This window comes from Macrosteles quadrilineatus, unplaced genomic scaffold (assembly GCF_028750875.1).
Source record: "Macrosteles quadrilineatus isolate MER2022 unplaced genomic scaffold, UCM_ALF_1.0 Scaffold_9__3_contigs__length_116548681, whole genome shotgun sequence".
Classification (NCBI taxonomy): Eukaryota; Metazoa; Arthropoda; class Insecta; order Hemiptera; family Cicadellidae; genus Macrosteles; species Macrosteles quadrilineatus.
The window spans coordinates 15,193,040-15,217,157 of NW_026542602.1; the positions used below are offsets into that span (position 1 = coordinate 15,193,040).

At 33.9% G+C, this 24,118-nt stretch overlaps 1 protein-coding gene across 2 annotated transcripts; it reads left to right on the plus strand.

Annotated features, from left to right (window-relative positions):
• Positions 1–5,259: 5,259 nt before the first annotated feature.
• Positions 5,260–18,510, plus strand: LOC129003168 (purine nucleoside phosphorylase-like). 2 transcript variants are annotated; one of them, XM_054431431.1, is made up of 7 exons: positions 5,260–5,399; positions 7,282–7,496; positions 11,587–11,687; positions 12,310–12,506; positions 13,506–13,681; positions 16,658–16,848; positions 17,379–18,510. In XM_054431431.1, the coding sequence occupies exons 2-7, from the start codon at positions 7,333–7,335 to the stop codon at positions 17,618–17,620; spliced, it is 1,071 nt and encodes a 356-aa protein (XP_054287406.1). In that variant the 5' UTR covers positions 5,260–5,399; positions 7,282–7,332; the 3' UTR covers positions 17,621–18,510. The 2 variants fall into 2 exon arrangements, with proteins under 2 accessions (XP_054287406.1, XP_054287407.1); XM_054431432.1 differs by having other exon boundaries at positions 12,328–12,506.
• The last annotated feature ends 5,608 nt before the right edge of the window (positions 18,511–24,118 follow it).

The window sequence follows — 24,118 nt, forward strand, 5'->3', positions numbered from 1 at the left end:
CTATATGAATTTGAACGGATGGTGTTTATGGCCTCTGGGATATCTAAACCAAAAAGTAAATCGGTCTTACCATGAGACCTACGGTAATAGTTTATTCCCTATATGGGAATTCACTAAAAAGTTTTTGAAAAGTAATGGGTTCTCTAGTCCCAAAAATACTGAGGAGTGTATTTATTTAGACCACACTGGAATTGAAATCAACAATGAATTGTGTATACTTACATTTTCTAAAAATAGGGATGTTTTTCATATTTTGTTTTATCCTCAAAGATTCCAAGTGTACCTAAACAAGTTCAATAAGTGTCGAGTTTAATACAAAATAGTGAAATGCACACAATTGTATTTATAGTAAAGAATTGAATACAATCATCTGAGAAGGATGAGATATGTTACACACATTGTGTGGTAATGTAAGAATTGTGGGATGAGTCTACAGCTGAGAGCCAAACCGCAAGCCAGACAGAAGGACAGAACCAGTTACCTAAGCTATTCCGAGTCTGAAGACGATACAATGTATGAGACTTTGCCGATTTCCTTTGTACCCTCGCCGGTCTGGGACCGGTTTGAGTCTGATTTTGCATATGTTTTGGCAAGCAGCCTGCAAACAAACCGGTAGAGATAGAGCGACCTAGTCAAATCGTACTTGTAGTTGTATTTTCCTTTCACGAATACTACTGTAGGTTGTCTCTAGCAGACGTAAACTAGTTCACACATTTTTAGCTTATACTAACTTTGAAGTCCCCGCCGATGCATAATTATTATTTACATGCTTTTAAAAGTATAACTTAGACTTGAAAGATTTGTTTTTTATTTCAACCAGGAGAATCTCCGTGCGTTACTCTCGATGCGTTTTTGTAATCGAGCAGACCTGGCATAGGCTTTAAAGCCGGATTTACAATTCCCAATTAATTCAGTTTTCGCCTTTGGCCCCTGATTACTTAATTTTAAGATGCTGAACCAGTGTAAAACTAATAATGAGGAAATAGGCCATGTGATAACTGCATGTTATAGTTGGCTTATCTTATCATGCGAAACCGCGTTGCACTTCAAGAGCCTTTGTTGAACAAACGAGATCGCGAAGAGATTTAATATTTCATAAGACTCAAGTTGTTTAGTCGTATATAATAAGATAAGACATTGCAATGGGGAAGTAAACAGCAAACTTACGACCTTGGAGTAAGTAGGCCTACTACATTTCTTTGCCGCTTGAATAAAAAACGTGAATAAAACCTTTACTAATGAGGAAACCGCTTTTCATCATCGAGCAAAAACATTGCTTGGATACTAAATTAGTATACCTATTCTTCACCTAGAAGTCCTTCACAGCGGCTACACTTCTATTCCATTGAGAGTATCAAGGATAGATAAACCATGTTTATTGTAATCAGCTGTTTTGCAATTCGAACTAATCTATCTATATATTAATAGGCAAGCATGTTACTTTAAAACCTTTTTTCTCAGATCGTGTGCATCGCAGGGAAAATCTACGCATATAATACTGTTAGAAAGATATTTTCCTGTAGATGTGCAGAATCCCTTTAAAAATTAAAATAGGCTCGAAAATAAGCACAAAAAAATGAATTTGAAATAAAAAAAATTAACATGGGCTTTATGGGTTGCCATGCTGGTGACAAAATACCACGAAATATAAACAGAAAATAAAAATAAATGTAAGAAATTCCAATCATATGTTTTATTTACAGTGTGTGATGAAAATTAGAGAAATATGTACACTAGATATTTTTGGTCGAGTTTTCGACCACTGGACGACCTCTAGTTACAATTATTTGCTAAGCCGTTGATGGATATACAGTACGGTACTCAGTACTCGTATGTGACACCCCTAAGCTTGCCCTAAGGTAGGGTGCAATGTAACCTTTTTATACCAACCTTTTTTACACTTTGTAAGACAAATTCTCCAATTACCCTATCAAACAAAAATTCACTGAAAAAAGTCTGAAATGTTTGTAATACAACTTTGATAACATGGGACAATCACTGAAAGTCATTATTTTGGTTTTTTAATAAAAAAACCCTGATTTTTAAACAAAGCAGAAGCAAATTATTGGCAGTTAGTCCTACATCTAATATTAGGAGTCTTAGCTATGTATAACGCTACTATTTTGTAAACTATCTTTAGAATGTGGTCTGTCTAGGAAACAAACTTTTTGTTGTCCACGCAAGGCTAAACCATGCGTCACACTCCACTGCGAGTTCCAAAAACCAGTGGCATTTTGTGAATGTCCAGCATTAGGCAAAACTAGATGCTATGCAAGAGCTGTCAATAATTTAGGTTTGAGGAATTTAAAGTCTTTGTAGAATCAGGCTGGAAATTACCAGACAACCATAGAGTTGTAAAAAATTTAGAAACTTGGTAAATTGTTGAGTTTGTAAAAATAAAACGAAGTTTTACAAAAATATTCCAAATAAGTTCTATAGCCTAAGGTAACAGAAGGATTAAAGGGTTGGTATCTTATGTAACGAAGCCTATCGTGTCTGTTTCCCATTTTATTCGACAAGCTGCTGTATGCACCACCACGAGTTTAACATCCCTATTCTATTTTACAAATCACAACAACAAGGTAAATAATATGTACTCCACAATTTTCTTTTCATGTGGATTTTATGAAAATGATCTTGTTGCAAAAACGACGAGTTGTAAAAGATATTTAAGGTGTTTTAGGTATTAATGATTTTTGATAAGTATCATTATGGTATCATCAATTAGACATAATCTTTGTTACATTTCTATTCCTTTGTACAGTAATATTAATCTAGCAGATTGACATCACAATCACAATACAGCAGATGAGAAATGTTCAGTTTTCACTATCGTTTATTGTAATGACTTTTCCAATACTATTATCTGTTATTTTGGAATAAAGAACTTATGACTTATGACTCTTATGAGATTACATAATAAATAACCCGCTATAGACACAGGTTTTCGTTTGTACATTTTGTGTCAAAACATCGAGTTAATGTGACCTGTACATACATGTACAGATTACTATTCCCGATTATTTTATTTTTAGTTATCTGTTAATTCCATGTGCTCGTTGGTAATTCCAGGCAGAAGAGAATCCCTGAATACCTGTACCTTGCTCTACTGTAGGTGTCAATGACTCCCCGCACAGTTCAAACACTTCCATTGCCTACTACTGCAACGCACACGTGTGATACGATCGATACATCGACTATCGACACTCAATCTGAGTAATATATTGGTCAAAGTGGTCCAATTTGATCTTGTCATCCACAACTTAAAAACCATTTAAGTACTTTTCCGAACGTTTAAAACAAACAATTGATTACCGTATGAATTTACAGCGGATTGCGATCTGTTCGAGAAAGACTATAGGCCTATGTAACAAACATTATATAACGATTGTTTTAAAAATGATGTAATATAAACAAGTGTAAAAATAATTCTTATTGACTTTTGATATCCTAAATATTTCTCAACCTTTATTTGCCGATCAACATTAAATTACGTAACTTACTGATTTAATACTAGTGAACCGTAGATTCTCAGAAGAACTTTGCATGATTCTGAAGATAGTATGTAGAATAAATAGTTCAACATGAAATTAAATTTTGACAATCGTTTGGAACACATATATTTTATATGAAATGCATACCTCACATTGACTATGATATATGCCTACATATATGTAACATCGGCTACACTGTATATTGATTTATTATTGATCATTGTTAGACATCATGCATAAAATCGAAATGTAGGTTTGTCCGCTAATAAGTAAATAACAAATTTGAATAATATTCTTTTGATTGTGTTTTTATGTGATACTAAAGGTGTAATGCTTTTTGTACTAGGAGCAAATTAACTGTGGCTTTACGAAAAGTTTGTTAATACATAAATTGAAATGCAGTATATTCGAATTAAAAGTATTTAGCTAAATCAAATCAAATCAAATCATTTTATTGGGCCAAATTAACAATTATACATTTTGCATTAGCCAGGTCAATACAAATATACTATACTATACATCAATTACTAATATTTTCTAATATTTACAATAATAATTACAAATTAGAGCTTTCAAAACATTTCAGGAATTCTTGGACGCTATAACAGGTTATACTTAGCAATTTATGTTTCAATTGTTTTTTGAATTTTGAAAGGCTTGGTTCCAACTTAGGGGATAATGGAAGTGAGTTGAAAAGCTTTATTTATGCCAATGTACAATGTGTGTTTTTTGAAAAAAGAAGTTTTGTGTTTAGGAATTGTCAAGTTAAATGAATTGCGCAATGTGTATTGATTTTTAGTAGAGAAGTCAAATTCAGGAAGTTTTTTTTTTATTTTACACAACAGTGTTTGGATTCAAAACCATTATTGATTACTTGTAATTTTCACTGGTTATAGATTTAAAATATTTAAATCAAACCTTTTAAACTCTCATAACACTAAAACTATTACAGACTGATTTCGTGGACTCAGTAGGGAGTGTTTTGTTTTTCGCTTGATCGGGGTTTTTGTGGTTTCTAAACGTGGTGTTCATTCTGTTCACTGTTTAGTTAGAAACATGATCACAGTATACTGTAGGCTATCAGTAACATTTAATAATACAAGGTAGAGTTAGTAGACAAACGGGGTTAGAACTACTCTTGGAATGCAAAAAGTTAAATATTCGCGGGCAGAAAACATACAGACCTGTCTTGGAACAAGTTTTAAATCCAGCCTCCTTGGACGTAGACCACTGACCGAAAGTTCAAAATACTGAACGAAATAGACATCATCATCACATGCTGGGAAGTATCCATACAATTTATTATTAATTAATACTTCTCAGCACGCGATGATCGAATATGTTGTCACTAGCTCCTTCCCAGTTAAATCGAACTGGTAGTTAATTCAATAAGTAAGCGATATTATTGTAGTTTTCGATATTATTGTAGTTTTGTTTTCAATACTTAATTTTTCGAACAGAACTTACGTTTGTAAAACATGGAATTGCTTGTAAACCAACAAGGATTCTTTCCAAGACCCAGAAGTTTCTACAGTGGGCCTACTGACGTCACCTATGACGTATTCTACTCCACCCAAGTCTTGATAACGTACATAAACAACTAAGATAACCTCAAAGTAACAGCTGAAGATAAGGCTTGAAAACATATGTTTTTAAGAAAATATTTTCCCAAAGTACCAGATAGCAGTATTATATAAAGCGTGTCCATTAAATGAACAGGAGTTTGGTAAGTTTCCGTCAGAGAGAGCACTCTATGAGCAAACGAGTTTTATCTTTCCTTTATTTTATTAAGTTCTTCATGCTTGTTTGATAAGATTTAGTTGTTTGTATCTTCTGCAGACCGGTGCACATTCTTCAGGGGAACACCGACAACTTCAGTCCCAGCAAACGTCAAAGAAACTTTTTGTAAGTACCTAGTTGTATTATCTGTTTATTTAATAGTTGTGTATCTTCCTTCGGTTGGTTTTTATAAAATAATAATATCGGAACCAAGTGGGTAAACTTGATAGGAAAATAAATTGGACATATGGTTGATTAAGAACTAACTAGTCTTACATTAGTTGTTGTATTTTATCGTGAAAATGATTGTTGACGCATTTTTATTGCACATAACATAGTTTTTTTTATGAACTTGGTTTAAAAAGTTGTGTGTTAAGTATTCAATTCGGTTCTAATTTAGAGTTTAAAATAAAATCAAACAAATCCCTTTAGTTTTTCGCATTGTTTTTTTCTTCTTAAAATAAATAGTTAACTAACCACACAGACTATCTATAGGCCTACGAATTAATTATTTTACGTCATGGTCCAATACAACAATTTAACCGTCTGATAAATCTTAAAAGTACTATGGTTAACATCTTTGACTATTAATACAACAACTTCTGTATCCAATAGTAAATGGTAACATACTATGGTGGTAGATTTCTCATCCTTATGTATCAGCTGAAGACGATTTTATTGGTTCCTTCAGGTGCTCTGCAGGGGTTGTGTTTTGTTTACAATTTGTTTCTTGTTATTTCAGTAATTTAAACCCTTGTTTAGCCAGATAAAACTATCTAATCATAAACAATATCTCTTCCCCTATTTATATAACCAAACAGTTAAGCACAGACCATGAAATTAACCCTAAATAACTGTAGAAACAAAATTTCGCCGACACTAGCGATCAGTGTAACCGACATAACTGAGACGCGGAAAACGAGCTTCAAAACTTACAATGGGATTACAAGTGTTGGTTAGTACTTTGTTGGTATCAGGTCTATTCATGAGTACCGGTACGATATTATACTTGAAACGATCTGGAAAATATTATACTGTACAATTTAACTTTAAAAAATATTTATTCTCAAAAACCGCGTAAAAGACACGCAATTGGGGAAATAAAAACAAACGTATAAAATACTAGCAGAGTACCCGTCCTTCGTACGGGGTTGGCGTAGCAGACGATGGCTATATGGGCTGATCTGTTTTTTTATCCTCAATGTACATAATCTTAAAACAAATAAATTTGACACATGCTTTGATTTTAAATTTTAATTAAGCCCTAAACTCAGTCAGTAATAAAAAGTAGTTACGTAATACAGTTGATAACAAAGTTAAATTTTACTCAGCTGATGATAACGTTTACGATAAACAAATTTACTCTTATCACTATTGGACAAATGATGACGAACTATGCTGACGATGATAACATTGGCATTGACCCACTGTATGTTGTATTGTTGATATGGATATTACTTTCAAGGACATACATTACTTTATTCATCTTTTTGTGTCTATTTCAGTATATTTTTGATAAATTTATTTGCTCTAGTCATGGGTTTAATTGTCATGGTATCAATTTAATGTTGTTTTTTTTCTTCTCATTTTAGGATAGGTTTTATATTTTTTTTTAATCTGTGATTATAAACCATTGAGCAAGCCACGGTTTATAAATTGTTAAGCATTGTAGCAAATACAAGTTTTAAAACTGTGTATATAACAATATATTATATTTAATCTATTACTCAATCTAAAATCTTCATTGTGTATCTATAAAATAATGCATCGGGTGTATTATTTATTAACCTAAATAACTCCGATTCTGATGCGTGTGTATGTTGTATTTTTTTAATTCTGTGTATGTAAAAAAACTACTTTTTTAGAAAACTATTTATTTCTTTTCCACACAATTAAACATTATATCCAACCCGAAGCTTCGACAAAAAATGTGTTTAATATAAACCCAATTATATAACAACAATAAGTGGTTACGCAACAATGACAAAATCTGATCCAATTGTTGTAGTGGATCCTGATTGGTCGCCTGGCGCGGGAGAGGGGAGAACTATAAGTAACCATGGCAACGGCGGTGTACCACTCAACAACATTTGGTCAGTGTAGTCGCAAAATGAAGGGGACGACTGAGGACACGATGGCTCCGGTGAAGCTGCGACCTCTGAGGACTCCTTCGGGGACGACCATAGCAGCTGATCTAGCCTCTGCATCCAACCACGAGAACCCGTGAGTCATGTTCCATATTCATTGTTTACGTAAATGATAACAATATAGTTCAAATGGGCATTGTATCCACTGCTTGTTGTTACTTTCGTACCTATTAAGCTAAGTAACAAAGTGTGTGTTAAGTAACCTTTCTATTACTTTTTAATTCATACTGCATATCAGTTATCTAAGGTTAAGTCCTTAAAAGTGTGGTTTTTCATTAGGAATCCCATTAAAGATAACGTGTGAAATATACCACCACAGATAAATGTTGTAGTTAAAATAATGTTTGAAACTCCTAACCAAAAAAATACTTGTTTAAAAAGTAAATATAAACTTTGAAACGAATCGGTGTTACCGTAAGTGTTCAGCAAAACGATCATAAAATTATCAATTAATTTAACATAATCAATGGTAAATATATGGAAATAAAATGCTAAATCGTAAGCAAAAATAGGGTTTAAATTAGTTTCAGAGAAACTGTACCATTTTAAACGTTTTACGAGAAATACCGTACCACAAAAATTGGTGAAACCTTTCCTATCTCCTCACAAATTTCCCGGTTCATATCTTCCAAACAAGCCCATAACTGTGTCATTGATTGTTATCACCACAGCGAACAGTTGTTTTCTTATCACTTCGATTTGTTTTACCACTGACTCAAAACACACCACTCAGTTTACATACAACTTTTGCTTGCGACGTAATTAATTATTTTTACCTTATATTTTAAGTAAATTTTGTTCAAAATTGTTTACAACGAACGTTTGACATGGTTAGTCTTTGATTACAGTACAGATTTTTTTTTTTACAGTACAGATTGACAAAATACAAAATTACAAAATTAAATTGTTAATTTAAATGATTCTCAATTATATAATTGAGGTCATTGTGCTACTGGTCAAGCCCGATGGTAAATGAAGATTACGTAACACATTCTACCTTAAGCGCCCGGGTTACGTTGAGTACAAAAGTTGTTATATAATCAAAGGCATACACGTGTGGACATAATAATAGTAGTCACTATAAACACTCGATTTTCCCTGCGTTGAAATATGAATTTTGCTCTCAGTTTCTTGAACATCTCAAATGTTGACGAACTTATCGTCACCTAGCGACTGTATAGTGCAATGTGCCAGTCTGAGTTAGTAAAATCCAAATAAGTCAAGTAGGATTTAGCATTGTAAGTTTTACAAGTCCATTAAATACTAGATTTGTTTACATCAAAAATACTAAAATTTAAAACTGTTCAAAACTGAAACTCCGATATATATATATTACCCAATTGAATATAATTGACTACATGTATAATTGACTTCACATTACAAAGTGAGGTAATAGCATAGATGAAGTATTATAATACTCCATCTATGCTAATAGCTACGTTTTGCCCTTTGACCTATTGTTCGTCCTGTCAATGGTCAATAGCAATTGCCTGCTCTCGGACACTCATAGACTCAAGGTCACTTGGCTATCATCAGCCTCAACTATGTCGAATACAGCCGCGTACCTGATGACGGCATTAGATAACAGACGCCGAAAAGTTGTCAAACTACTGTAGTTTTCTTAGATCTGCCATGGTAAAACTCGCAATGGCAATGAGTTTGATGAACTATTTGTTTATATCCTGTTAAAAATACAAACTCTTGAGAATGGTCTACATGAACGACCTACCTTTTGTAAACGCCAATGAAGAGTAATTATTGCTTTGGGTTTGAAAATTTAGATCGATACGTCTTGACATTTACCTTGATAAAAGCGATGTTGCTCAAATATTACCAGTAATGCGCAAACTATTAAAAACCACGCGAATGTCTGTATTTCAATTATTCAAACATTTGCAGTCATTATGCAGACAAATTATAATACTAAAAATCCTATCACATCTGTCAAATACTAATTATATTGCATATTAATAATGGCTGGCTTGCCATAAAATGGGCATTGCAGTTTTCGTAGCCTATCTACTACCGTTAGTTGACAGGAATAACTTACATCAAACTTATAGTCTAGAAACAAACTGGGCTAACTTATGTGTGTGTTAACATCACTGTTTATGGTAACTCGTCTGACCCATATTAACTGAAGTACTTGTGAGCAATTAGCATAAATTGAGATAGTAAATTACTCAGGCACAATCGAGGCTAACTGCTGTATACCAATGAACCTAGGAAGAAATATATACCAACGTGAAAGTTGAAGAGTAGGCAGTACATTTTGCATCTAAGGAAAGGGGCATGGCCTAAGAAAGAGGACAATATTTACAATATTAATAGCAGAACCGATAGCTAAGACTTTTTCTGCTAATTGTTTTGCCATTCAACTTAGGCCTAGATTTTTTTATTTGCCTAACTGACTTTGATTTGTTGTTTTAATAAAACTTTTTGTAGGCTTAGTTAATGTAAAAAAATTTAAACTAATTCTAGATTTTGAGTTTTTTTTTACATCAGGCCTGATTAGGAACCATAACCACAGAGGCTCGTCCAATCGGGTATTTAAAAAATAGTAGGACTACAAAACTGGATCTTCAGAAATATTTATATTTTACGGAATTCTAAATTTACTACAAAGGTTCAGCTTTTAAAACGACTAACAAAGCATTTAAAAGATTGTACAAAACATTGTCTAGATAGGCTAATATCACTTAGCTAGTTTATTGATACATTTTATTCTCGATTTATGAAACTGCAGCCGAAGTTGAACCTAAAAAAAACGAAGCTTAGGATGGCCTATGTTTTATAAAACGTCGCGTCATAGCGAAAGAGCTTCCCTGTAGCTATTATGAAACGAACTTCAATAACTTAGGCCTATTCTTTATTTATTGTCTTAGTTTTCTTTTGCTTGCTAAGTACCGATTGGTGGTTTGCTTCTTCGACCTCGAAATATGGACACAATCCTAAATTTACCATTCGTTTAGTCATCGACTTCTTCTTCTGCAGCAATTTCTTCAACGCACTTACTTCCACAGACATTTTCAAATGACGATTCTTCACTTTTCGGTTATGCTTGACAGCGAGCTCTGTTCTTTTTGCGAGTGTTTGTTGGTTATCAAGAGCTTCTTTAGCCCTTTGGAACAGTCGAGGTCTCTGCTCATTGTGTGGGATACACTTGGCTTTCAGTAACCGATTCATCATCAAATAGTTATTCATTGTGTCAGCTGCAATGTGAGCAATCTCTGGATGATTGTACTCAATAAATGCATATCCCTTGGCTCTCCCAGTTTTGCTTCTAGGGACATTTACACCAGTCACTTTCCCAAACTGGCTGAAGTAGGCTTTGATTTGTTCTTCGTAGAATCCATGTGGAACGTGGCAGATATATACAACACCTTTCGGGTATGTTTTGGGTTTCTTAGATCCTCTCTTTCCTCTATGTTTCACCTTTGGTTGCTTTTTCACTTCATCTTTGACGTTTCCGTTATTGTCAAGTGAACAACTTAGCTGATTTGATTTTGTTGACGTACGTTGTATCTTTAACATTGTAAATTGTAACCTGTAAAAGTAAGGATCGTTCAAATTAATTGACTCATAAGACAATAACAAACAATAACAAAATGTAAACAATCGTGCCAAAACAATAATAAATAACGGTTAGGTCGACTTCCAGCTGATTAGTTTAAATACAGACAAATAGAAATAATTAGGCATCGAGTAAGATTGTACTTACTTGTTGAATATATAATGTACTAGGTGTGCAAATAAGTTGTCTGCTTGTAATATTGAGAACAAGCATATCAATCCAATACTTTTGAGAATTAACAACGGGCTTTTACTTTCAACTGTCCCCCATGGGCTTTTGGGTTTCTTATAAATAGGATTTCTACTTGCGGAATACAAATTCAATGCTAAATCTGTTCGCGTGGGGAGATATGGTACTTAATTATAGGAGGATTAACATCAATGTTAGGTACAAGCAACATTAATGCTAATTTAACATTAATTAATATTAATGCACTGAGGAAGTACACGACTTTGGGTAAAGCGTTTAAAATTCATAGGCTACTTTTGTTGTGGATGTGCCAGGAATCGAACCTGAGGGCTGATGATCATTTTGCACCAAAATCTGAGACCACTAGCAACACACACCTATAATATACGTTTGAATGTTCCAGATACACATATGAGCTGGTGGAGAGCATAGCAAAGTATTTGCTAGACAGAGTTCCTGAGTCAGTCAGGCCTACCATTGGAATCATTTGTGGCTCTGGAATGGGTAAGAGGATTTTTTTCATGTGGGTATAACCATGTATAACTGGATATCATTTGATTCATTTTCAGGTGAAGTTGTGAGTGATTCTCAAAATCGATGGTGAAATAACCCAAACACTCTTGTTGATCAGATGTGGCTCCAACCTGACTTATAAAAACTAGCCTTTAAAAAAAATTGTTCCTTTAAAATATAATTGTCAGATAATTTTTTGCACCTTTTACAATCATAAAAATATACTTTGTGATAATAATAATAAACCATTCATTTATCTAGAATGTCATGCTGTCATTTTTATTTTGTTCTTGCAACTTCTAACTCTCCCCTCTTGCAAGTAAAAATATTCCTGGTCACCACCTGGTATTTCATTCTGTTGGTGGCTTAATATCCTACTAGAACTGGTAACAGCTTTAACAAGTGAATAGGACACACTGTCTACTTATCTAGTTCTTTCCAAGTTCAAAGTAATACACTGATTGGTTTAACTCTGTCCAATTTTAACTATGAAATAAAGGGGCTACAGCTTTAACATGGGATATTCATTTCTTTACTATAATAGTCAAAGATATCACTTTGCGTAAGGCCAATCCTACCATCATCAAGGAAGGACACCAAATATTGTTAGTAGATCTCCTCGGTGTTTCAGGACCTCTGGCGGACATGTTGAGTGACAAAGTGGCGTTCCCGTATGAGACCATCCCACATTTCCCCCAGAGCACGGTGCCGGGGCATGCTGGGAGGCTAGTGTTCGGCAAACTCAATGGTATACCCATCATGTGCATGCAGGGCCGCTTCCACTACTATGAGGGTTACCCTCTGTCCAAGGTAAATGATTACAGTTTTTTTTTTAATCCATTCAGGTAGATTGTAAGATTTGCTAATTAAATCTTGTACTGTGTTGTTAGGAAGTTTCATTGGTAGCATTGTCTGATAATAGTTGTACTGCACAGAATTATATGGAATCAGTAGCAGTGTGTGATTTAAGTGCGCCAGATAACTGCAGCTGATACATCCACAAGGATGATGAGTGTTAAGTTCTTGTTCTTGTAAAGGGTAAAGTTGACTGGGTAGCCGAATAACTATTATAGTGTTCACCCTCAAATCCAAGGTTGATTTTGAGCAGGATCAATTCCTATGACCACATGGTCCATAATGGCCTCTACCAATTTGTAATATTTTCCATCAGAACAACAAAGTTTGATTTTAGATAGTAAACAAGAACAGGGGCTGGAACATCTAAAACCTTTCCTTTAAAGAGGTAAAAAATGCATTTGGTGCACATTCCAGTCCCGTGTTTAAAAGGCTGTCCAGTTTTGAAAACAATTTTTTTTGTTGAATCAGCCAAGGTGCTGATGTAAATTACTGATTTATATCGATCATGCCAACTTTTTAACCAAGTAAAAAAGATAGGCGAAGTTATCATTTTTAAGCTATAGTATCTTTTAGATTGTTACTACCTATTAGCATAGACAAACTATTGTCTATATGCTATTAGTATTTTGGTTTACAATCTGCATAATGAATATCGAGGTAGTTTTAACTTACTTCAGCCAAATTCAAAATGAACAATCAGTTTAACAAGTCCCCTACCAGGTGACTCACTCGTACAAGGTTCAAGCCATGTCACAAAAAGAACCAATGAATGATGGATGTGCAGCAAAAACCTCTTCTTGCTCCATATTTTTTGTATGGAATTGAAACAGCCGTCTACTCTAGTGGCATCAAGTTGTAATTTAAAACATTTCATTTCTGCCATTTAGTAATTATTAAAATGGTGAGATGTTGCCCTGCTTGCTCTAAGCTAAACAATTGTGTAATGTGTAGTGCTCGATGCCAGTTCGAGTGATGAAGCTTGTGGGCGTAACTCACCTGGTGGTGACCAACGCGGCCGGAGGTCTCAACCCAGAGTACGAAGCTGGGGACATCATGATCATGAAGGATCACGTCAACTTCATGGGGTTTGCCGGCAACAATCCTCTGCAGGGCATCAATGATGAGAGGTAGGAAAAGCTAACATAGACATACAAATTCTAAAATAAAGACTTGATAATTAAAATAACTAGAAAATACTTTTTTTATTTGTGTGATTTGGGGGATTCTTTTTTTTTGGAGATCAAAAACTTAAAGGAGTCAATTTAAAATGATACTGGTTAGAGAGATGTCTTTTATCAATAAACAGAACTAGACATTTCACTCCCATATAATTGTTAAAAAGATATCTATATATATTGTTAAAAAGATCCTGCTAAAGATTAATTCTGGAGTTTATGCTCTATCAAAAATGTCTTTTTATTGCAATATAAACACTTTAACACGTTCGCTGCTACGGACGTTCGAGAACGTCAGCCAGGCCACGGCGCCAGGAGCTAGGAACGTTCCGGAACGTCACCGTTCATTGTTGTTTAACGTTTCCATGGATATATAAGCCAGCTCGTCAAAAGCGTCCTATATATCTTTGCAGCTCTTGGGGACATACTTTTCTGACAATAAATAATATAGTTTCTCAAATTTGCCACCAGGGTCGTTTGGAACAGGGCTTTGTCCCACCTCTTTCCTGCTAGATAGCGACACTACTTTACAAAATACAACCTGGGTAGTGCTGCTATCAATCAGAATCACTTAGTACTATGTCCAAAGCCAGTTTTATTGCAGAACATTGCCATCCAGTATTACTGTTGTTTTTACTGTAGTTCAGTGTATCGGCGGCAATGTCACGCAGCAGCCGAGAGTTAGTTCAGCTACTGGCGCCGTCCCGGCATCTAGCGGTCAGCAGCGAACGTGTTAAAGAATATATATTTTGCTCATGTACATTCCCATATCCAATTCGGCATAGCATTATACGGTTCAACAAAACAAAGAAATATGGACTCTATTTTAAAACAGCAAAAAAAGCTATCAGGATAATGCTCAAGCTATAAAGGGGGATGATTCAGCCAAACAACACTTTACACATCTAAAAATGTTTACAGTTTATGGACAATATATATATGAAGTTATTCTTATAGCTAGAAAACAAGATTTGAGTGAAAAACTGATGACAAGTCACAACTATAATCTTAGGAAAAAAAGTGGGGTTCTTGAACCTCATAGGCTCAAGTTTTATGAAACAAAACGTCCAATGCAGGCCAAAGATTTTTTAAATTTATCCCCAAAAATATAAAAAAGAAACAGATTTTAATAAGTTTAAAAAATTACTCAAAGATAATATATTAAATTTAGCTATTTATTCTATGGAAGAGTTCTCCACCTCCCTGGCATAGGTAGTATTAAGTTATTTTAATTTTGTATTTCATTCTTAACTAACTAATGACTTGTTATTATTTTACTTGTTAATATTTACTAATATCATTGTAATTGTGTTTCTTTTTATTGACGCTATTCATTGTACCACCTTTGTACAAAAAATATGAATAAAGAATATGAATATATTAAAGTTGTAGCGAGTTTAAGAATCAAAATAAATATAGTTAAATTGTGAAGCAAATTTCCTTTCGGCGAAACTCGGATAGTAATTTAGGAAATTACGCCACCTTAACGATACGAAGTCCCAGGAATCGTACGAGTCGGGTTGGGGGGATTTTCCCAGGAGTTGATAGTGATTAGGATGGCCTCAAATTTGATAGCCTCGGCAACAAAAAATCGCCTCGGCGGTACAACCATGCAACTCTAAGTGGGCAATTTATTATAACATAGCGATTTTTATATCATATATCAACTATCACTGATATATAAATTAACAGAGTAAATAGAATTTTTAATTGTAGTGCGAGTGCCTCATTCAACTATGCCCTTTTTGAATACAAAAATTGGTTACATTGTCCATATGGATGAAGAGTCTATGTACTTACTACTTATCCCATCTTAAATAATTGATAATTGATGTATATTCAAAGTCAAAAAATTCATCTAGCTCTCTTGGAGCAACCAGTGGCTTTTTATTAACATTTCATTAAGCCAACCATACAAGGTAGAGATACATTAATTTTAATACTCTGTATTCAAATATACTTTAAAATGGCAGGATACAATCTTTCAATGATAATTTTTAATAGTAGGCCTAATTTCACTAAGACTGTGATTTTCAAATTGACCCCTTCAGAGACACTGCACAGATTAGTTCCTACACTGTGCCATGTTTAGTTCAGTGTAGTTATAAATCATTTAGTCTTATAGATGATCGTTTAACAAAATACAACATTTACTTGTAATTTCTTCTAATAACCTGCTCACTTGATTGATAAAATAAGGAGAACTAGAAACATTTTAAACTGAAGAACTATAACATTGAAAAGATGTAAGGTTCTGTCCTTTTTATAATTTTAGTACAGTTAAACCTCGTTCGTACAAACCTCGGTAAAACGAATTCCTTGACAAATTTGTTAAAATCTTCTTGAAACTTTCATAAAGGTCAATGCTAAAAACACCTCTATACAACTTAGTTATTAGGTTGAAAACCTCCATATAAGACGAATTTGTTTGTGACATGGGCTACGACTGATTAACCTCTATACTTAACGAATATTCTTAGCACAAAACCTCTATGACAAATGAGAACTCTATAAAACAAATTTCTCATGGTCTTAACCTCCATAGTACGTAGGTAGTTTTAAAAACAAACAGAAGCTTGTCTCAACATAAAACCCCTACCCTCTCCTTCCTCAGTCATTATCTCAGAGCCATAAGAAATTTCTATAAGACGAATAATGGCAGAATTAAACCTCGATAAACGAACCTCCTTTATTAAAAAATACCTCGATAGTAGATATCTTTCCCCTACCCCTTGAAATTCGTCTTATAGAGGTTCGACTGTAGCCATTTTTTGACACCTGAACCAACAGCCAATAAGCCTACTTAATAATTGAATCAAAGATTAAATCAAAATATCTTGTTTGTGGGGAATTATCTAATCAACACTGATTTTGATTTGGAACAATCACTTTAAAGGGGAGATTTTTATTTGATGACCACTTTTTCAGGTTTGGGCCTCGTTTTCCAGCCATGAACCGAGCGTATAATGCCAAGTTGTTATCTGTGGCTAAGGAGGTGGCCAAAGAGCTTAACATGGAGAAGATAACAAAGGAAGGAGTTTACGCTCAACTAGGAGGTCCTAACTTTGAGACAATCGCAGAGCTGCGTATGTTACGTACGTGTGGTGTGGATGCCGTTGGTGAGTATTTTGAAGACATTTATTGTCATTATATTAGCTATTTGTAAATTAAAGGGACACAGTAGAACCTTGATTAACTTTCACCCTTTTAACCGGCACTCTATTATCTATCAGTGCTTCAGTAATGAGATTATTTCTAAATGTGATTTTATTTCGATCCAATATTGAACAAGTATAACACATACAATATAATAGTTATGTATTACTCTTGTATGTATACCGTAAGTGATTTTGTCACTGGGCTCAAAAGGTTGACGTTTAATAGTAACAAGACCAGGGTTTGGACCATTTTTTTATAAAAAATTTAAAAATGCCAAAGACTTGAATACACATAGTAAAAAATATACCTACACCAGAAACAGAAGTGACAGCAAAAAACATTTTTGGTGCTCAATACATTCGTTTATTTTAATACTGGTCACAACAGTCAAAAGTTTAGTAACCAATCAATGATAGAATGTACGCAGTACTCCGTTGAACTATATAATGTCTTACAATCCAACATGACTGGATAACTAATTGTTTAACAGGTATGAGCACGGTGGCTGAGGTGTTGACTGCTCATCACTGTGGCATGTACATCTTCGCCTTCAGTCTCATCACCAACATGTGTATCATGGACTACGACAGTCTGGAGGAGGCCAACCACACGGAGGTCATACAGATCGGAAAACTACGAGAACCTCTGCTCAAGAAGTTTGTAGCTCGGATGGTATCCAGGCTTCCAGAAATCCAGAAAACTCAGCAAATCGCGAATGCTCAGGAGGCGTGATTCTCACACATAACGCCACAAGCCTGAAAAGTATAAGGTTCCAATCTATCTTAAGGATTGTGTCCACAAGTGTATAGGCAATTACTTTGCTGATCAAGTTTGTGTTGCGGAACATTTGAACAAATTTTCCACCACATTTTCCATCTAGTATTGTAGTTTTAAGAACATCATTCTCAGAGTGCTCAAGCTGATATCTACTCAGTAGCAAGAGAACAGATATCAATTTTTTATATGTTCCTGAGCACCTTTTCCATAGCTCAGTTGCAGAATTACCGCTTGACTGTTATAGTTATGTAAATAGAGTGTTTCTAATCTGCTTTATTGTGATGAATCCTGAAAGTTATAGGGATAGTGATTAGGTTGAGACGATCAAAGACTCAAGATATCAGATCTGGTTTCAACTTATGTATTAAACTACTAAAATTGTGTTTTATAACTATCTCCAATCATATATGAGCATTTTAAGTGTAATTAAAAAATGTTTACACTTTCATAAAGTAACCACTTTTTAACAAATCCAACAAAAACTGGTAAATTTCTATATTAGAAATGCAACTAGTTAAGAACACTATTATGTAGCCTAAAGATAAGATTAGCATATATGATTGTTAATGAGTGTAGTCTAGTGATTTTAGATTATTATAGCTGTGCTATTTATACATAATTTACCTTTGTATTAATCAATTTACTAAGAGATATTAAGTATAGTGACAGTATAATATTTTTACTCTGTCTGTTTTACACACTTTTATATATTTTGTAGAATGTTTCCGTAAGTAAATCTTAGTTTAATTGTTGAAAAAATCAACTTTTTGTTCATGTACATTTAAAAGCTTTATAAATGTAAGTATTTCTAATTTCTTGGATAAAATAAAGTTTTGTTTTGTAAATTGTGTAATATAATATTGCAATCCTAAAATTATTCATTCATAAGTATAGGCTAAAATTGTACAGTTTGATCTATGGTAACTGGTTTGGTTTAGGTTTTATTTCTGATATAAATAGATGCTGCATTGCTTCGCTCCAGGGTTAATTACTTCTGTAGGGGTCTACGTCTTACCTTAATTAATATTAATGTAGAATCCCAATTATTAATAGACCTATCGAACTGTGGCATGGTCGGGTAAGCTTAAAGATCGTATAACTTAAGACATTTTTTTATTAGAAAAAGAAACCATTGTAAACATGTGGATATGGTCATTAAATTTATGTAGTTTCTCCAATCACAAAAATTTCAAAGCATTAAGTGTGTATATTATTGAAACTGCTACATTTAAGCGAATTCCCCACAAACTAAATAGTGACCTAGGGTATTAGCATAGACAAAAAAGAATTAAATATAGGCCGTCAGCTGTGCTGCGGTTGCCATAGGTACTGGCGCACACCGCTTGGAGCGCCATGTAGTTACGGCGTACGCGCTACGTAAACTACAGCGGTGTGCGCCGGAACCTATGGTAACCGCAGCACGGCTGACAGTCTATATTTAATTCTTTTTTTCAATGGTATTAGCCAATTTTCCATATAAGTAATTAGCTATTTCTTAGATTTAAAATATATAAAAAGCAATGTTTGTAGGTCTTATGGCAAGACCTAGGCCCGTGACCAATTTAATTTTTTGTTTTATGTCTCCAGAGTTAAAACACCATACGGTCAAATTCATACATACATACATACAAGTATATATATTTCCAGCCAATCTATTTAACATATTTTTATGATTGAGGTGTAATTTTAAAGTTCATAACTTAACGGAGAAACATATGGTAACCAAAAAGTAAAAATGTAATTTCTTTAGGGGCTTCATCTCCCTTGCATCTGATTTATTTCTAGAGTTCGCTTTCAAAGATTCGGTGATGCTGACCAACTTCCTTTATAAAGGTTTAATTAAATGGAAATTTTAATTTAACAGGTGATCATTCTGTGTTGATTTCAATCATGTTTCAATTATCCAAAAAAAATATTTTTCCTACAGTTACCTAACAATAATGGGTACTTTCCTGTTAAAGGGAACATTCATTATTATCGATGATTTTTTCGATATATCGATATTTTTGTTTTCCGATCCATTACAAATTGACAACAACTAACTAACTGATCTTGTTTAGGCTAAAATAGTCTATTATATGGATTAAGAAATGAAACTGTTCTCAGCTAACCTAACAAAACCAACCAAACTTGCTGTACCAAACTCCGTTTGCTAACAGAAAAGGCAAGTTAAACACGAAATTTTTAAATGTTACAGCAAGTTTGGTTAGTTATGTTAGGTTATTTTTTTAGAACATATTCATTTTATTATTGTTTGTTGATACTGAACAATATTTATCGTAGTTGTCAGCTGATATGTTTCAATTTGTTAATATCGATATATCGAGAAAAAAACCATCGATAATAATGAATGTTCTCTTTAACAGGAAAGTACCCAATAATGTACATGTTTCCTCTCACTGATTTGAGAAAGCAAAGTGGCCAATTCGCTCATCAGTGAGACAATGTTAACATTGTCTCACTCTAATTACTTTGTCTCACTCACTCCAGATTTGCAACGTGAAGGCACGAAATAGTGAGCGCGTAACATGCAGACAAGGTCGTATGCGCGCAAAATATGTTGGCAGCACTGGCTGTAAATCAGCTGATCAGCTGTTGTACTGTTGTATCATTAAATGTCATATTACAAGTTCTAGTTCACTTCTGTGTAAAAATATGTCGCGTTTTTTTACCAATTTATTTGTTTTATGGTAACTGTAGGAAAAATATAATGTGCAACTCGAGTGCAAAGTACAATTGCCTCACTCGAGAAACCATTCCTCACTCACCTACGGCTCGCGAGTAAGTATTTCTCTCGAGTGAGTCAATTATTGCTCCCTTTGCTGACTAGTTGCACAAATAACTCATTTTGACTCTTACTTACATTCTGACATTGGTTAAACATTCAACTGAAGGACCAGCTGTTAAATTACAATTCACATTTTAAAGAAAGTTGGTCAGCATCACTGGATCTACAAAATAATTCGTCACTTCGCTGAATAATAAGCTTAAAAATGACACATCAGTCGTAAAACTCGGTAGTATGATGGCTGAAAAAGGGATGCTACGGATAAAACCCTTTGTATTGATCAGTATATGAGTGATAATGGGAATGTGGTTAAAACGCAGGTTTGCTGTGGAGGTTTTTTTTTTTTTTTTTTTTTTTAAGCCATAATCATAAATAACATACAATCCCTATAAAAAATACCCAACAAAGTAAATACAACACTGATATAACAGTAAAATTAAAGCTGAAGCAATACACAATCTCAGCCACAATATCTATTCGTACTGCAACTAAAACGTCAGGGGTAGCAGAGTGGTACAGGTAGAAGTTTACAAACTGTGTAGTATCATAGACAAACAGAATAAATATAGACCGTCAGCTGTGTTGCGGTTAGCATAAGTTCTGGCGTCCACCGCTAGGTTTGCCGTGTAGTTACGGCGCACACCGCTGCAGCGTCTGCTGGTCAAATACGGCTCCTGCACTCCTGCAGCGGTGTGCGCCGTAACTACACGGTACTCCTAGCGGTGGGCGCCGGAACCTTCCTTTGACAGTCTATATTTGTTCTATTTGTCTATGGTAGTATACAGCTTAAGTTTATTGTTGATATTCCTATTTTGAATTACACTCTTAAGCAAAGTTTCAAACTCATTGACATGCATAGAACTTAGGAAGACAAACTTGGTCATTCTAATAAATAAGGCTTTAATTTAAAAAAGATAAACAAGAACTAGAAAGTTTAAAATTCAGGAATCTATTGTTTAACCTACACTTGTTAATAGGAATGTTTTTTTTTATTACTTAATGTTGATAAAGCCAAAGTTATTAAGTAATTATAAAATATTAAAGATGTCAATTTACTTACATCACCACAGTATGTTTTGAAACAGTTTGACTCAATATTAAAACTAAAAGTGAACTTATTTTCTTTCTACTCACTGGGTCCACTCCATACATAATCATGTAATTATTTAATGTCACATTATCACGATTTGCAATTTTAAAATGCCAACTTGAAACTAAAAGGTGATAAAGAATTCTTCTTACACATCTCGACATTACAACTTGTAAAAACAGGAGCCATTGGGGGTTGAATTTGGGTCACAAAACACATCTTGAAGTTTTTGACTTTTTAAACAGTACAGTGACACACTCCATAAAGTGACCACCAACAAAGCTGCACTTTCAAAAAAGTTCAACACCAGCAAGTTATACACTTCAGATAACATGCTCATTTTAGAACTTATTTTATATGTTGGATGGGTACTGGTTACCTAGATTGCATGAAATAGGTTTAGCTACACTTTGACTTCACACACTTGGTTGGTTTTAATTGAACCCAATTAAAAAACAGAACTGATGATGGTAATTAAATTGTGTCAATTTGATTTTTAATGATTTTGGTTTTCACATTGCTGGGATGGTTTAATAAAAAAGATTCAATAAAAACGTAAACGTATCATATCATATTAGGTACATGCTAGAATTTTCGTCTATTTCTTGGAATATTATTTATTTTATGGATTGAAATTGACTCCAACAATAATTTGGAGTTCAATTTTATATGTCACTCGTGACTGTTATGGTAATGGTTTGAACATTTTTATTGGTCTCCCAAATAATTTTAGAATTACTGAAGAGGAAAACAACTAAGACGGTCGAGGTTGGAGCTCTGCTGAAAACTAACTATTTATTATAGTTATAGTTATAGTTATAGTTAACTAAGTATTTAGAAAAACACAGAGTACATTAACATTTTCTTTGCTTTACTCTGCGTATTGCTATGAAAATAAATACCCCCGCCGCAGCCAACCTGCAGGCTAAGCGAATTTCAACTTGTCTGATTACATTTTTACTAAAACATTTGTATAAATAAGACATATTTATTCCCAATTTAAATAACATTAGATTTAACAAGTGCTTAGGTTTGCTGCTATGGGGAAGGTAAAAAGTGTTATTGTTATGTCAATAGTATAGGATGAAATAAATAAATTTGCCAAATTTTATCAATACATCCCTAAACAAGTAAACTACAACAGTTTTCATTTTCTCCATAAGAATAACATGGGAATTTTAAATTACACTTTTTTTAAATTTTCTCCAGGACCGTTAAGCATACAACAGCGCTTCAATATACTTAATTATTTCTTTTTTTAAGCTCTACAAAATGGTTGAGAAAGAAATTGCAAAATTTTTTGTTTTTAGGGTAAAAAATGGGAAAAACCCATTTTTACCCCATAAAACCCCCCATAAACCCCTGTTCCCATGGTCCGATTATGCTGGTTCGCGAACTCGTTCGAATAAATGTAGGTTTACACGTTTGTAGGTACCAAATTTCATGAAAATCGGATCATTTTTGCTCGAGTTATCGCGCTAACGGACACATATATAAATATATATATATATATATATGAATTTGAACGGATGGTGTTTTTGGTCTCTGGGGACCTCAAAACGAAAAAGTAAATCGGTCCCGGGTCTAGGTCTTACCATGAGACCTACGGTAATAGCTTATTCCCTATGGGAAATTCGCTAAAAACAAATAAATGCACTTTTAGCTCGTTTACAAAAATCTTTCAAACATTCTAATAATGTAAAAAATGTGTTTCTTGAGTTTCAAAAATCATCTCTTTAAAAGTTTGTACACACGTTAAATCTTTATAAAATTTTATTGCAACATAGACATATACATCATAATTTATTTGTATGTTTTAAGAATGTTTACCTAACCCAAAAAGTGTAAGTCACTAATTAGGTAAATTACCTTTTTTAAAAAACAGTAAAAAAAATAAAACTGGTATTTAAGGTAAATTTTTTAGTCGTTGTAATATTCATAATGCTAGATCATATTGTTACGGAATTGAGTTATATCAAGCAACAATGAATCTGAATGTTATAGATGTGGTGAAGAAAGCTATCCGTGAAACAGAAAATTCACTTCAACGGTTTAGAAAAAGCACAGGAGTATAAATACCTGTGGATAGCATTTTTTGTATGTACCCATTATTATATTTAAATGAGTAAGCAATCCCATTGGAATGGTAAAACAAAATAAAACCAAATCTGAACCATCCAACCAAGAAATAAGAAAAGTAGCACCACTAACAATTTTATTTAATCATCCGACAGTACATCATAAGCAGCTGCTATCTAAACATCTGTTCAAACACAATATGAGAGCATTAGTTTATGGAGCCACAGACACATGATCAGTCACTATATACATCTCTTCAAAATGTTTTTATTGTGTGTACTAGTATTATTTTTAGGTAACGCCGAAAGTATCTGTGATGATGAACAGATTTTACAAGTCAGAACACTTTGGGGATCCGGTGAGCCTACAGGGTTGTTGGACCAACTGGTAGGTACAATGACGTACCTTTACATACCTCCAATGTTAGGCACTACACCAGGGTTGAAGTGCATAAAGACAGTGTTGGATGACAGCAAGGTAGCGGAAGACTACCACA